Source organism: Neocloeon triangulifer, unplaced genomic scaffold (assembly GCF_031216515.1).
Source record: "Neocloeon triangulifer isolate White Clay Creek 2 clone unplaced genomic scaffold, ASM3121651v1 ptg000011l, whole genome shotgun sequence".
Taxonomy (NCBI): Eukaryota; Metazoa; Arthropoda; class Insecta; order Ephemeroptera; family Baetidae; genus Neocloeon; species Neocloeon triangulifer.
This window is the reverse complement of record NW_026775553.1, coordinates 3,238,828-3,254,434: the sequence shown is the minus strand read 5'-3', so window position 1 is coordinate 3,254,434 and position 15,607 is coordinate 3,238,828. Positions and strand designations below refer to the sequence as shown.

Sequence of the window (15,607 nt, the reverse complement as noted above, 5' to 3'; positions counted from 1 at the left end):
TAAAATGAAAATTTCACATGAAACCAGTACAATTGAAAAATTTACTATCTTATGATAAACTATTTTCAATGAAAAATAATTTATAATTTGTTTAAATATTACATTTTAAACCTCATCATCTCCGCAATAAATTTATGGATTAAAAATTAAAAAGAATTAAAAATCGCCTTCAATTTGAAAAAAAAATTAAAAGCTGTAATTGCAACTTACCTACAACCTCCAAGTATCCGACGTGGCTCTTCATGGGGTCAGTGTTGATCTGGCACATGTACCAACCCCTGTCCGCCTCCCTGACCTCTTTTATCTGCAGGTACCACGAGCGGTGGTCACTCTGGGTCACCCCAATGCGGTGGTTTTTCGTGATCACGTGGGTGTGTATGGTCAGGATGGTCTGGGTGTCAACTCGCAGCCACGCAACCTGCAACACAAACGCCAGGCACACATATTTATTATACATAGTTTCAGATAACGGATATCGACCGGTGCCTAAATTTAATTTCCTGGAAAAGAGCAGCGCTGCCGAGCTTTGCAAGGCGCCGCACCACTATAAAATAAAATCGTTCAAAAATAAACTGCTTTACATCCTGAAGATGCTGCTGATATAAAACAAACTAATGAAACTCAATTGACGTCTGGCAATGTGTTCTAATTCTACTTCTTGCCCACGTAAAATGTAGTTGTTGTTGCTCTTATAATACAATAATGGAAATGGAAATATTATAATATTTGAAAGTTTATTTTAATAGAAAAACAGACTAAATTAAAAATTAATTACACCTTTAATGAAAAAAAAAAAAATAATTAGTAAACCAAATCGTTTTTGATGGTTTTTAATATGCATCAATATGATATATTTCACGCAAAAATTATATAATTTTTTTAGCATTCATTTTTTCTGTAATTATGTACCAAACTGCCAAATATCTGCTAATTTTTTTTTATTTATTCTTTTGTCACCTGAAACCCTCAACGTAAAGAAAGCTAAATTAAACTAATTTTATAAGCATATGTAATTTAAAGGCAAACAAAATTGTGAACGAAGATTTCTCTAGAATTAAAACAATCTAGATCATTCGGTTGAATTTTCGTGCCTAATTATATGAACTCAAGACAAAGTTGATGATGAGAATTGATACGTTGCGGTCGCCATCCTACGCACCTAGTCTGTTCAGTTAAAACCGCATCATCCTGAATTAGAACAGGATTCGAGTCACCTGCACTCTTTTCCTGGGATGTTTTGCGAAAAGCGCCGCTCGACACTTTCCTTTGGCGCTGCACCCGAGGGTGTGCAGCAAAAGCACCTCCCCGCTCATTAAATAATCCCCCTCGGGTTTGTCTTCTTCTTCTTGAGGAGCAGGATAATCTGCTGTCTTTGCACTTGGCTAGATTGAGAATGAAAATCTCAGCCCTCGCACGTAATTACGGCATCCGCAGGGGGTAATTATCAAAGTTGGAGCTCCTGTGTGTTTACACCATGGCTTGATCCGAGCGCAATTTTACTTCCGTCTAACCTTTGCAGGCCGTTTGTCAATTATTAATCAGCTGGAGAGTGGATAATCACGGTGTCACCTGCTAACTCGTCTCGTCAGCCCATTAACAGACTGCTAATTACTCGCTACTCTTCACCCTGCTGGCTCTCAGCTGATTGATATTGTATAATATGGTGAGCGCTATTCAGACTTTGTGACTACAGCGAGAGCCTCCAATCCTATCAGTCGGACGCTAAATAAGCAGCCTCGCTCACTGTGTTGCCAAGTCGGGAATAAACTCTATTGGCAGTGAATTAATTAATATTATGACTGCAATATTTATTAAAATATAATTCTTTAACATGTTCTAAATAGTAAAAAATATATTAATATTGGAAAGTATAAAAGTAAATAATAATATATTAAATATTGATCAATAATAATTTATGGCTAACGGATAATAGAAAAAACTGATTTTTTTCCTTTTGGCAGTGTTTCGTATCTCTTGTACTATCTAGAACTGAAAAAATTGGTACTTAACTTCCCCAGGTTGAGCGAAATTTAGGATTTTAATGTTTATTAGCTCCAATCAAAATTGACACGCAAGAAGTTCTTTTAATTACTTTAAATTACGTTGCCAGATCTTACTAAGTTAGTTGATTTTTAACCCCTATTCTAAATTATTAAGTTATTATTTTATAAAAATTGACGAATGAAGTTTTTGCCACTTATTTAAATTAAAATTCAAAACTAAAATATTAATTTATCCAAAGCCCTAAAAACTATATAAATGTTAAAGGAAAATCAGAAAAATATGAAAATAAAATTGAATTAATTTCATTTTTAAGAGTGCTGAATTTGCTGCCTTTTCCTTAATTGTGTCAGTTAATGGTCGTTTTGGCTCGCAGAGGAATAAAAGATTTATATCAGCGCCTGCAGTTAATCATCATCTCGCAGCTTTGCACATGTATTATGCGTGTGTTTGAGTGGCGGGAATCTCATTTTGACTTGAGCCATTGTGATGTGCGAGTGCGAGAGAGAGCGGTGGCAATAATAAAACACAATAAGCAGGAACAAAGGTGGCCATTGTACGAAGGAGGCGCTAAAGCCTGGCCAACATCTTTCATAAAAGAGCGCGCGGACAATGAGATGAGATTTCAAGCGGGCCTCCCATGCAATTAAAATATACCCCTCCGCGTGTATTTGGCTTTTGTGATACATTTCGTCTGACGAGAGGAAATATTAATAAATGTGGCACCACGTTTGTTATTTTTATCATTATTTTATTGTCAGTCGAGGGATTGCAGAGGGCGATTTGAAAAACTTGACGACGCCGTTGGCATATTTCATTTATTGCCGCCGCCGCGCGTCGATGACATTTTAAAATCCCTCGGGTCTTGGGCGTTGAAATGTCACTCTCGGATTTGACGGAGCAAATGTCAAACTCGCCAGTCAGCGCTTCCAACCGGTCTAATGGCTTTTCGTTGTTGCGAAATGAAAAGCGTGGTCTGCCCTATTAAATTGAGTTGTTTGCTTTGATTGGTGTGGATTTGATTATTGTTTGGTGCTGCTTCCTAGGTTTGGCAAAATTACTCAAATATAATGTAGGGAATATTTCAAACTTTTACATATAATAAAAACTAATTCTTGGAGAAATGCTTGAAATATAAATATGATGCATAATTGAAAGAATTATAAGATAATAAAGTGATTTGTATTAGTTAAATTTTTTTATTTCTGTCATTATTATTATTGTTGTATTTTAGCCCTAATTGTTACAAATGCATTAATACATTGTTTACATTCAATTGTTGAAAACAATTTATTTAAAAATTGGAATTGTTGGACAAAACGGCACCATTTCTAGCAAGAATCCGTTTCTAATATGGTTAATACTTGATTTTACATACAATTTGGCAGAACACAAATTCGTAATTAAAAAATTTGGGTTAAAAAATAAATATTATTTATTTTATATTAATTATTTTTATATATTTATATATTAATATATATTTTCAATATTAAATATTTATTTTTAATTATTTTAATAATTATAAAAGAATAAATATTATAAATTAAGAATTAAAATTTTAATTTTTATATGTAATAAAATAACAAAAAAAAAATAAAATAAAATTAAATTAATAACGTGTGAAGCTTCACAAATATTTAAAAATATTTTGTGCTTTTTATTGCTTTTATCAAATTATTAAAATAGGAAACAATGAGAGCAACAGAATAGATGGGCATTAAGAATTGCAGCATTTTATGTCGCGAGTGTTAAGGTTTAAATTACTGCCACCGAGTTTGCGCCTGGAAAGCATCAGTGAAGCGTTGGAAACAAAGAGAGAAATGCTCGGTTGCGCATATTTATACAGTGCTGGCGTGATTCGAAAGATTGAAACACGCGCGAGGAACAAGAGTAAATTCGCGTCAGATGCGAATAAATTGTACGCAAAGTGAAGTGTCATCGTCACATGCTGGCCGGATTGCGTTTGAAAAAAGCAGCTCGGCGACGTGGCCGTTTTATTTCATTTCCATCAGAGCGATATTAAAAATGCTGCGAGAGGGAGGAAAAAAACGGAGCGCGAGGAATTTCCTTCTTTTGCGCAAATCCCGGACTGGAGTGGTGCTCACAGGCCTCAAAGGGAGTTTGTTTCAAAAGCTAGCAGGTGGAAATTACTCGACACAGCAGAGCAAAAGAAATGCACGGGCATGATAATTATTATTGATTGTGCGGCATGTTGGCTGGGTTGGCACGCAGAGGAGGCGCACGAAACTTTTTCCCAAAGGAGTCGTGAAAATCGCGCCGCAGCTCTCCATCCAACTTTGAGCATTATAAATTATACGCGCTGGATAGAAATTAAAATATCACCTCTAGTATTAGTCGGCGCATAAATCATTTAGGCGTGCCCGTCGCCGCGCGCGCCAGGATTTCCACTTGGGGACTTGCAACTATTCCTTAGCAGGTATATGTATATGCAAATCAATAAAAGCAGAGTGTCGTTTCGCATCTGCAACCGCAAATGGATTTACTGCATCTCCAGAGAGATAAAAGTGGAAATCTTTATTGCCTATTGTGCAGGCAAGGTGAACGTAATGTGAGTTTATTTTGACTCAAAAACGTCTTTCGTTTTAATCTGCTGTTGTTTATCCCACTTTCTTTTATTTCTTGATTGAATCTAAAAACTCTTTTAATTGATTTTGCGCGTCAACAAACTGAACTCAATTTTAAATTCTTGGAATTTTTAAATAATGCAAATTATGAAAAGGACATTTACATTGCCACTATAACAAATAATTATTTACGAAAAGTGCATTAAAATCCTTCAACATAATAAATGGCAATAATAACTGTAAGATATAGAGTTTGCCTACATATTCAGAAATTATATTGAAGAAATCAAATTTTTTAATGTTTATTCTATTTAAAATCAATTTATCAGAACTTTCAGGTATTCATGTTAAAAAAATTCCTGTTTTGTTTTTATTTTAGAGTCGTTTTGATAAAATATATAGAGTTCATTGTTGATTTAACTTGGTGATAATTTTTCGTAAACTTATACACAAACTAAGAGGCAATCAAAAGGGAATAATATTTTGAATTTATTATTCAGCGTGGATATTTGGTCTAAAGAATTATATTCCAATGAATGATTTGTTATCAAACCGTTGATATTTTCACGTTATATTGACCACTTTCTTTTGATTGCATTTTTAATAATTATTAATTTAAAGTTTAAATGACCATTAAAAAAAATAATACATAAATTGTAAATAAAGAATCATAACTATTGATTAAAATGTTTCCATTAAAATAGAATAATGATAAAAAATTTTTGTTTTCTTTTATTTTACAATAAACAATTAAGCAAATGCATAGAGCATCTTTTAAAGAACTCAAAACCATGAAAACAAATGTTATTAATTTTTAAAATTATTTTATAGAGGATTGTAAGAAAATTAAAACTGGAAAAGTCCAGCAGCAGCAGCAGCACGTGTTGGAGAGCGAAATGTCAGGTACAGGGAAGTTGGCATAAATAAATAAATTTGCGCAATGACGCATGCACCGCTTGCTGCTGACGAGACTCTAATTAAATATTCATTACATTTGAGAGTGAGTGAATGCATACCTCTCTGCGGCTTCGTCTCTGCTCATATTAAACAACGGCCGTGTGCACAAGTCGAAATTTAATGAGACGAAACGCCCTCGCTAACGTTCACGCCAAGTGTTTTTGTGCAACGTCGAGGGCACGTGGATTTTGCATATTTCTGGAATCCGCTCGCGACACGTGACTGACCGAGCACGAGGAGTCGCACACAAAACCCGCAGGCACGAAACGGAAAATTGGACCTCTACTTTTCCTAGTAATGATATAATAACAATCATAGTTATTTATAACTTCAAACAACAATTTTGGTAAAAACCCACACAAAATATCTATTTTGCCTTATTAAATAAAAAAGTAGATGCAATAGAAGTGAATTTGTAAAAATTAAATTTATAGATCCACTCCGGTCATTTGTATTGCCCTTTATTCTAAAATATTGCTAAACTTCGTGTTTATCTTGTGAAAACACTGTGTGAAAATTTCAAACCGTTGCGTCTCAATCATAAGAAAATGTAATACAGTGATTCGCATTTTCACATACACTGATACAAAAATCCTGGTTTGTACCAAGGTTTTGGTCTGTACCTCTTGTTGCCAGTCATATTGCTAGTAGCGCACCACGCTACTCCCTTGATACATAACAGGAGAAACCCCTGGAACGTAACTCGCGTTTTGCCTGTAGTCCCCCACCTAAATAGCCTGTTTGTAACCATCGTTTTGCCTGTAGTCTACCATACTTTTTATATGGTTCATAACTTCTTATTTGGTTGGAGTTCACCATGATTTTACTTTTATTGAAATATTTGTTATTTCTGTTGGCTTTGAAAATATGTTAGAAATTATTTGCATCAGTGTTAAATTTATAATTTAAACTAAAATCTCTCAGCGTGAAAGATATGAAGTTAAAATTATAAATTGTATACAGATGCGAATTATTTCAAAACACCGACATATTTTCAAAAATAACAGAAATAAAAATATTTCAAAGTAAAATATGATGACAATTTTATAGTTCTCAAAAGTACTTAGCAAAATAGGTCGCACTAAAATTTTTAAAATTGACATAAATTTTCATTTTTACAAAGTAATTCTTTATTAAATAATTAAAATTAGGTCATTATAATACATAGCAAACACTTAATTTATTTATATAAGTCCATGAAATTTCTGGCTGTCCAGCGTCCACAGCAAATATTGTCCAGTATCTCGAAGTTATATGGGTGCCCTCTTCGGCTCTGTTGAGATTTGATGGACCTGCGTTGAAATTCAAATAATTAGTCAAATGGATCTCATCTCCGTAAAGGATTTGAGGTTAAAATAGAATGAAAAATTGCGTGTATGGAAATAAGAATGAGCCAACTGAGAAAATAGATCTAACTCTGCTGTTTATGCAAGCCCAATGGCATGTAAATTTGACCGAGATAGTATATTTTATTATTTATTATTAATTATTTACATACGAAAAATATTTCAATCATTTAGGCAAACTGTCTTATATTTTCTATAAAATATTAAAATAAAAACTCGCAAATTGAAATAATTGTGCTGTTTAAGATAAATATCTAAAGGAAAAATTTAATTAATTTTTGTTAGCCTCCGAGAGCAGACCTATTCTCTTTTAAGAATTATCATGCCAGAAAAAGAATTAAACGATTGAATTTAGGTTCAGAGTGAAGACGGAATTAATGCAGCAATTAATCCACTTACCAGTTCTCACAACGAGGCTCAATTGGGAAAAAATCACAGAAAGCTTCGCAATTGATCCAGCACTTCATCCGCCATCATCCACTTTTGCTCTAAACTCTAAACTGACAAAACGTGGTCGCAGACAAATGCACATCTAGAGATGCGCTTACCCTGACGCTGCTTTTTTCCCTGAGCGCGAGGGGAGACAATATTTGAAAGTTGGACGTAACCTGAAATTTTCCTGTAGTTCTACAGGCTAAGCGCGTGGTATAAATTCACTCCTCTCTGGAGCGTCACTTAACATGAAATCACTTGTAACTGCGATCGGTTACAGGCAAATTCCCTGGTATACTCCAAAATTTTTGTATCAGTGTAGTGTTTTCACAAGATATACTCAAAATTTAGCAATCTTTTGGAATAAAGGGCAATACAAATGACCGGAGTGAGTCTTTAACCTGTGCAAAAGAAAAAAATGCTCACTGGTGGATAATTTTATTTCTGTGAAATAAATAGAACGTTTGTTGAAGTATCGATTGGGCTCTTTTTGGTTTGCGCGAGCTCTTGAGGAAATTCCCCTGCCATCAAACCACCCTCACATCTCAATCGGCCGTGCTGGTCATTGTGTTTACCGGTGTGCAATTGAAAAAGCAGCTGCGAGAAAGGGAGCGAGCGGCAGGTACTTCATCACCAAGTCCCATTATTTTCCGCCGTCCTCTCTCATTACTCCCTTCTTTGTTTTGAATCATGCGCGACATCCAGATCTGCCTCTTTTCCTCTTCGCCGGCCGAGAAATTAGAGCGATTACAGCTCCCTCGTCTTTGTCCCCGAGAAAATATACCACTTCTGCCTGCCTTCCTTCCTTCCTTCCTTCGCACATTAAAAATTTATCGACTCGGAAATAAATAACAAGGCGCTTCTGTTTGAAAGAGGCGCGGCGATGACGCCGGGAGAAATTACTTAACACAGCTGCTGGGGAATTTATGTTTTGAGAGAGAGAAGAAGCTCATTGTCTTTGTGAAGTGCGCGCAGACTTTTCCCAGGTGGGTGATTTCCAAGCTGTAATTCTTTGTCTGCAAGTTTAACAAAATATTTACTGTTTACAAAAAAGTCATGTTTCTACTGAACAAATAAAAATGTGCACTGGCCTGAAATCATTCATGCAGCTTTTGAAATTGTGACAGTTTTTAAATTTCTATGGAAAGCCATTATAATTTAGAAATTTTCCATGAATATTTTTGCCAACCAGAGAAGTTATTAAAGTTTAAAAAAAATATGTGAATTTAAATATTTCTTTGACCAACGTTAAATTAAAATTAAAAATATTTACATCTCAAAGCTATCAAAAACTCATAATTACTGGCCAAATTTTTTGCAGGTCTTTGGCCAAGTTAAGAAATTTTAATTTTGATAAGGGTCTAAGAGAAACACTTGATTAATTGTTTCTAATAATTTATAATCAGCAATCAGGAGATTTATTTTTGAACAAAATTTCTTTCGGAAAAAATCAACACTTTTAAATTTGTTTTCCCTCAACTTCAAGAGCAAAAAACGATACTGGGAAGGTCCTCTAAATATTAATTTACTTCCCAGAATTTATTAGTTGCAAAAAATTAGGTCGCCGGTGGGAAATAAAGCGCAGCAATCTCACATTATTTGCAAAGCAAAAAAGAGGTGGTGACCGCGAAAAAAGCGAGGGGGCGAAATGCACGGACATTGTTTCAAATTGCACGCGGAGAGAGCGACATTGTAAGTCAATGGAGCGTGAGTCTGTGGCGCGCGGCACACATGGCTAACCGTATTTATTCAATATTTTTGTGCACTTGACAGCTCAATATGCGATGGATCCGGCACAAAAAGCGGCCACTTTTTTAAATTTTCAAACGCCATTAGACTTCGTTTGCAGATGCGCGCGCGAGAGTGGAGAGAGAAGTCCCTCGTCGAGAGCTAACTGCTCTTGTTTCCTCTTCCGTTTGCATTAGAGCAACGCGGCCGACAGCGAATTTTTTATTATTAAAAGAGAGAGAAAGAGAAAAGTGGACCGCTACAATATAAAATACAGCACCGAGGGGATGAAACGCGCGCGCGAGTGAGAGAGAGAGATGGAAAATTACAACGCTTTGTGCGCTGCAGTTTAACGACACGACTTTGATAATTAGGTTGTCCTTAGGCGCATTTTCCGCCGCTGCGGATGATGTGTGTGTAGGTAGGTATACACACGGCGAGTGTTTATCGTGTGTATGTGAGCAAAGCAAACAGGGCGGTGCATGTCCCCGAGCCCACCGCATAATAGTCTCTCTCTCCGAGCACAATTATCTGCAATTCCGCCACTGCCCGAAATTGCGTTAAAACTGCGCTGACGTTTTTTGTACGGTTAGTTGAAACCGCCAGTGTGGTGACGCGCGAACCGGGATGGAATTTCAGAGCCTTGTCGGCTGCATTTCACTCAAAATTTTACACAACTGACGGAACAAATTTAGAATTTTATTCAGTGAGGGTTTTGGTCATAATTATAATTACGAGGCCCTTCCGCATTTTTCCATAAAAAAGTTGTTTTTCGCGGAATAAGGGAAAATAATACAAATTAAGAAATGGCTTTGCATGTAATAATTAAAAAAATTAACAGAATAAATGAATTTGTTCAATGAAAATTATTCCGCTGAAACAAACAGTTTTTATATAGTATTAATTTAAATAAATTATTAAATTCAGAATTTTTAATTTAACACAAAAATAATCATAAAACACGGTCATTAGCAAGGAGCTTATGATGTCTACACTGAAATTAAAACTTCTCAATCTTTTAACATAATGTAAATTGTTGATGTCGGCTGACCAATTGATTTTATTTTTCCATATTGATTGGGATGATGAACGTGATTCGGTAAAATTTTAATCAATTTTGGTCACGCCAATAAAACACCCAATAAACATCTTTCTGAAAACTAAACTCACGTTGGTCTACATCAGATAAAACTTAATTAATTGCACTGAATGCGTGATGAAACAAGCACTGTCTGTGGAGGCTTATAGACACGTGATTACAACCAACGCAGCAAATTGTGTAATTCCCTCTTTATTTGTCCCGACTGAAATCTGGCGAGCGCTCTGTGCTCATGCGGAAATCAATTAGAAGCAAACGAATAAAACGCAATAATCGCCTCTAACTGCACACAGGCGGTACCTACGCTCATCGATTTTCGATTACAACCAACACGGCCGCGTCGCCGCTTCGTTTGCTTCCAATAGTTAAATTGTTTTTGCACGCGGCGTTGGATTATGTTGCGTGGGGCACCTCATGCGATCGATAAGTAGTCTAGATTTAAGCCGGCTGCATTAATAGAGAGGGGCCCGCAGGTGCGAGTGAAAGTTTCACTTGCTCGGGTGCTCACCTTGTAGCTGCTGAGATCGTCGACCACACAGGTGAGGGTCGCCTCCCGACCCACAGTGACCGTCACGTTCGGAATGGCTTCTGCGAATTTCGGCATGTCTGTGAACAACAAAATTAGAGGCCCATTATTACAATACACTAAACAATGTTCATCTGTAGATTGTGATTTTAGGCGGAGAATAATTTTGAAAGTTAATTTCAGGATTAGTAGTTGGAAAATATTTCTCTTAAAACATTCACAGTAAGCATTTTATAAAGTCTAAAAACAATTAACTTTTTATTTTATGTTAATGTAATCTCTTAACAAGGACCTTACGGTATCTACACAGTGAAAAATATTTACTGAACCGTTTCCCATAAGATAAATGTAAATTTTTATGTCAAACTAACTCTTGCTTTCATTTTGCCTACTTGAATGGGGTGATATGAACTTACATTTATTAATTTCAGTTAAGCTAATTTTGAGAAAAAACTTCTTAAGAAAATTCCCATAAGCCAAAGTGTGAATTTTCACAAATTCATTTTTACAAATCAATTAAATTTTTCTTGGAAATTTCATCTAAAAACTAGAGTCAATCTGAAGAAAATTTTAACCGGACCGTTTTCTTACTTAGCAGAAACTCATCTTTAAAAAATCTATTGTTGACTTTAGGCTCAATTTGAAATTGGGAAATAATTTGTTTTGTAAGAAAACCAGACTGAAGACGAAAACGATAAACAGGAACGAGAGGATGTTGGTCACTTTTATGCTCTACTCCTTCTCCATTTATTTTTCTGTGCGAGACAGATGGCTTGTGTAAAAGCTCACAAATAAATGTGTCGTCCTTGAGGACAAACCGCCATAAAAATTGATTTAGCAGGGCGAAGAGGCGCTTAGAGGCGCTTGGCGTAGTGCGGTGTTATTTAATTTCGCGCTTAGAGTTGGTCCATCCATCTATCTGTTGTTGCAGGCCCGAAACAGAGGCGGACTTTTCAATGAGTGATGGAGCTTTTGCGGAACTCGTTTTTGTTCGAGAGGGGCCAGCTGAGAGGGAGGTCATATAAATTTTTGTCGAACGCTCGCTCTGCAGAAAGCGAGAGCTTGCCAAAATTCGCTCTCGTCGGCCCTCCCAATATTGTGTGCGTCTCCGCGAGTAAATTCGGCTCTTTTTATCTGGCCCGGCATCTCTGGAGGAAAGATAGCTTTTTGCATGAGTATTGGAGAGATTGGTGCCGCAGAGTAATCTCGTTTAGCGCAAAATGTATTCAAATTCGGGCCCTCGCCTCCTGCGGCGCTGGCCCGGCCGGCGGCGACGGCGACCATGAACGCGAATAAACAACTCTCTGATGCGATTTCTCCATAAAAATAATTCGGCCCTTTGCCACATCCGGCGCCAGAGAATACCACATCGTGTGCTAACAGTTTGCCGCCCTTTTCTTAACTCTCACGCACAAACTACCCCCTGCAGGAATATTATATGCGGCGTTGAATTTTACTGCCCGCAAAATGTTGATTCCAATTTATCCCCTCTCCACACTGCGCCTCATTAGCATACATGGGTTTGCAAGATACCCTCTTCAGAAATACTAATATAATTAAGCGTACTTAAATCTCTTATCTTACAATCCCCTAAAGTACCAAACACATTTATGGAGAATTCAGTTTTTCAAAATTTTAAATCGACTGTTGCTTGAAATAAGCTCTCGTGCTTGTAATTAAAAAAAATAGTCATTTCTTATGGTACAAAACTTTTAATTTCGAAATAACCTTTTTTAATAAAGTAAATTCTATTATTCAATGACACTGACCAAATTACTAAATTGGAATTAATTCTTATAGCAATCATGTGATTAAATTTTTTATTTCCCGAAATATTTTATATCCTCTTTGTTATACTCTGTTAATATTATTGCTGAGTTTGTAGTCTGTTCTGAAAAGTTTCAGTTGTGAACACGACTCGGAAAAATTCACTATTCAGCGAAAATTACGAAAAGTCCATCAAAAAGCGGCGGGTGCTCCGCGAGTGTGACGTTTTCAGCCTCCCATGAGTGATGTGAGCGAATTTAAAAATATTCCGCACATTCCGCGCACAGAGTCGGGGCAAAACGCTGAGTTGCCCCAAATAAATGTTGAGCAACGCTTTTACATATTTTTTTGCTTTTCCCTACATTTGGCGGGAATTTCGGGCGCGTGTTTTAGAGAGCGGCAGATATTCGCTTAATTAATCAGAGCTCGGAAAGCTTTGTGCGCGCTGGCTAATGGTCGGAGCACTATCGCGGTTACGTCAGCTTTACTGTCCTTTTTGCACGCCCTATTTTTATATCCCAGCCTGTGTGTAATTATAATGTGGGTCGGTCGGTCGGTCGCGCAAAGGAGGGCGCATTACCAACTTCATTATTCAACCGGCGCTAATCACCACTAACTCTAATTGTAAGGCCTCCCTGCTGGGCCCCAAATTGTCCAATTTCAGCCAACTTTCGGGATTTTTCAGGTAATTAAATTTGAAGGAACTTTGGAAATCTGAGCCTTTAGCCAAGTTTGATCCTAACAATATTTGCAATAAGCCGATTCTGTAAACTTATTTAGGTAAAAGCTTTGTTTAGAAGCCTGGTTTTTTCATGGAGGGCAAGAGAATTAGCATTTAAACGCTTTCACTTCATTTGATCTTTTGATTAATTTGATGAATTTTGGTACTGATAAAAAAATTGAAAATTTTTTGATTGTATTAAATTTGACTGGCCTTATTTCGCCCAGTTTAATCAAGTGTATTTTACAAACGCAATCAATTTTCATGGCAAAGCGACGGGAGAAGGAAGAAGAGTGCTTCGGGAAGTGTAGAGAGGCAGCAGCGGAATTAATATCCAGGCTCTCTGGCAATAAGCGAAGGTGGCAAAAAACGCTCCGGCGCTATCTTATTAAAAATTCTGCCGCACTATCAGCGGGGAGGAGAGCGGCCAGGGGTGGTTCTTTGCTTTCACCCCGACAATGTTATCGCAGTTTCAGCCACAATAATTCAGACGCGCGTCTCTCTCACATAATATTGCTGTTGCCATTATTGTGTTTCTCATCATGGAGCGTCGTTTGGCGCGTCTCCCCTTAATGGCTGCGCGCCGCTCTTGCATGCTAATAATCTCGCTAATGATACAAATCGACGTGCGCCACCAACCAAATCCCTATTCTGCAAGAAAACGGACAGGAATCCGCACGAGTAGTTTTATTTTGGCATGTTTTTTTGGTTTGTTCACCCTCGGCGGCACACGTCGGCTTTTTTTGCGTCTGTCTATTTTGCGTCTGCCACATCAGCCAAGTTAAAATGTGGACAATAAGCGTCAGATTATGTTTTGTGCTGTCAGATTTGCCCGCTGCTTTTTGCATTCGTTGTGGAAAGGCGGTTGATTCATGGCCGGCGGTGCGGAGAAGGCGAAAGATCGCTTTTTCCTCGCAACATATGACAGTAATCCATTGGCAAGATTATAATCCGAAAGATGCCCGGCGGAAATCGGCTCCGTGAAAAATGGTCGCGTAAATACTTGTTCGTTCTGCGACGAGCCGCTTACTTGTCTGCCTGACCAGACGCAATTTGTAACACAAAAAATTGGCAATCGCACGATCTGCGGACATGGTTCGCCTGCTAAAAAATACCATCGTTTTCAAGAAAATTTACTTCTGTATAAAATTGCATAAAGTGAAATTCACGTCAATCACGTCTATTTGGATTGTTTATAAGATGTAAAATAGGACAACATGTAGCAAAGCTCAAAGCTAATCGAAATATTGTAAACAAATTTAGGAGAAAATGTCAAATCTGCTGAATAATATTCAATTTCTTATTGGAACTGTCTTAAAAATGATTAAAAAACAGTTTAGCCCAATAATTTTTAAAACACAACCACCAGATAAAGTTGAGTGATTTGTGAAAATATCAGATCACTACTTCAGGAAAAAATATTATGTGATAGAAATAAAAACAATTTTTTTAGAGTGTATTAAATTACATAATAATTAAAAAAAATCCTGAAAAGATCATTTTAAAAATGAAATCCGTCTTTCTTTTTCACCCTCAGCCTGATCGAGTTGTAAAATTTCAAATTTGAATTGAAGGTAAACCAATTTGCTGAAAAATAAAACGTTTCCCATACTCAATAAACGTCATCCTTATTTTCCAATAAGTAGAAAATGACTTTGGCTGCCGAAGGGAAGCCGCATTAGCAATCATAAAGTCGTCAGACTATCGTGAACAGGGGCGGTAAATCTCTCTCGACTTGACCCACACAAGTCAAGTGCGGTGCGTGATTCATGTCAGAGCCATTCTTCCACATCCGCGCGAAAATTTGAGCAATTTCGAGTGGGCAAAACAGGCGGAAGGAGAGCGTTATTGACGCGCTCTCTCCGCCCGGCAGTGAGGCAAAGATGGATCGCGCACCATATTTTCCTACAGAAAAATTGGAGCGCATGAAAAGCAGAGCCAGAGCAGCCAGCGCAAGACACACTCTTAACTTTTTGAGCAGATGAAAGAGGAAATCGAGGCGATGATATACGAGGCGCCAACTGCTATATGTACTACAAAAGTACAGTCGGAGCGGTCGCTCTTTTTCTTTCCTTCGTGTGTGTTTTCGCGTATGAATATTCAGAGAGCCCGGGCCATAATTCACACACTCGCTCTCACGGAGAGGGCGAAACTTCACAGCTCGCAAAACGCCGCCGCCGCCACCGACCTGCACTTGACCTGATTGGCCTTTTTCAGCCTCGCGGGTCTTCAACAGTGAAAAAAAACATGTTAGTGTGGCAACGTGAGACTGCGTGAAATCAAGTAATGATATTTAAGTGATATAATTTAATTTCAATTTGCTATGTCAAGTTAACTGAATTACATTAATTTTCATTGACACAAATATCTTGGCGATCATTTAGCAGCATACGACATAAAACATAATTTAAGTGATGAATTCTAGTAAATATGTATTACAATCAA

General features: G+C 37.1%; 1 protein-coding gene across 4 annotated transcripts in view; it reads right to left on the bottom strand.

Annotated features, from left to right (window-relative positions):
- Positions 1-15,607, bottom strand: part of LOC132196043 (opioid-binding protein/cell adhesion molecule homolog) — a 99,829-nt gene that overhangs the window by 24,910 nt on the left and 59,312 nt on the right. For all 4 annotated transcript variants that reach the window (XM_059618423.1, XM_059618426.1, XM_059618427.1 and 1 more), the window contains exons 2-3: positions 10,657-10,754; positions 211-418 (exon numbers count right to left, since the gene is read on the bottom strand). In XM_059618423.1, the coding sequence (XP_059474406.1) occupies positions 211-418; positions 10,657-10,754 (306 nt within the window). The remainder of the gene's footprint in view (positions 1-210; positions 419-10,656; positions 10,755-15,607) is intronic.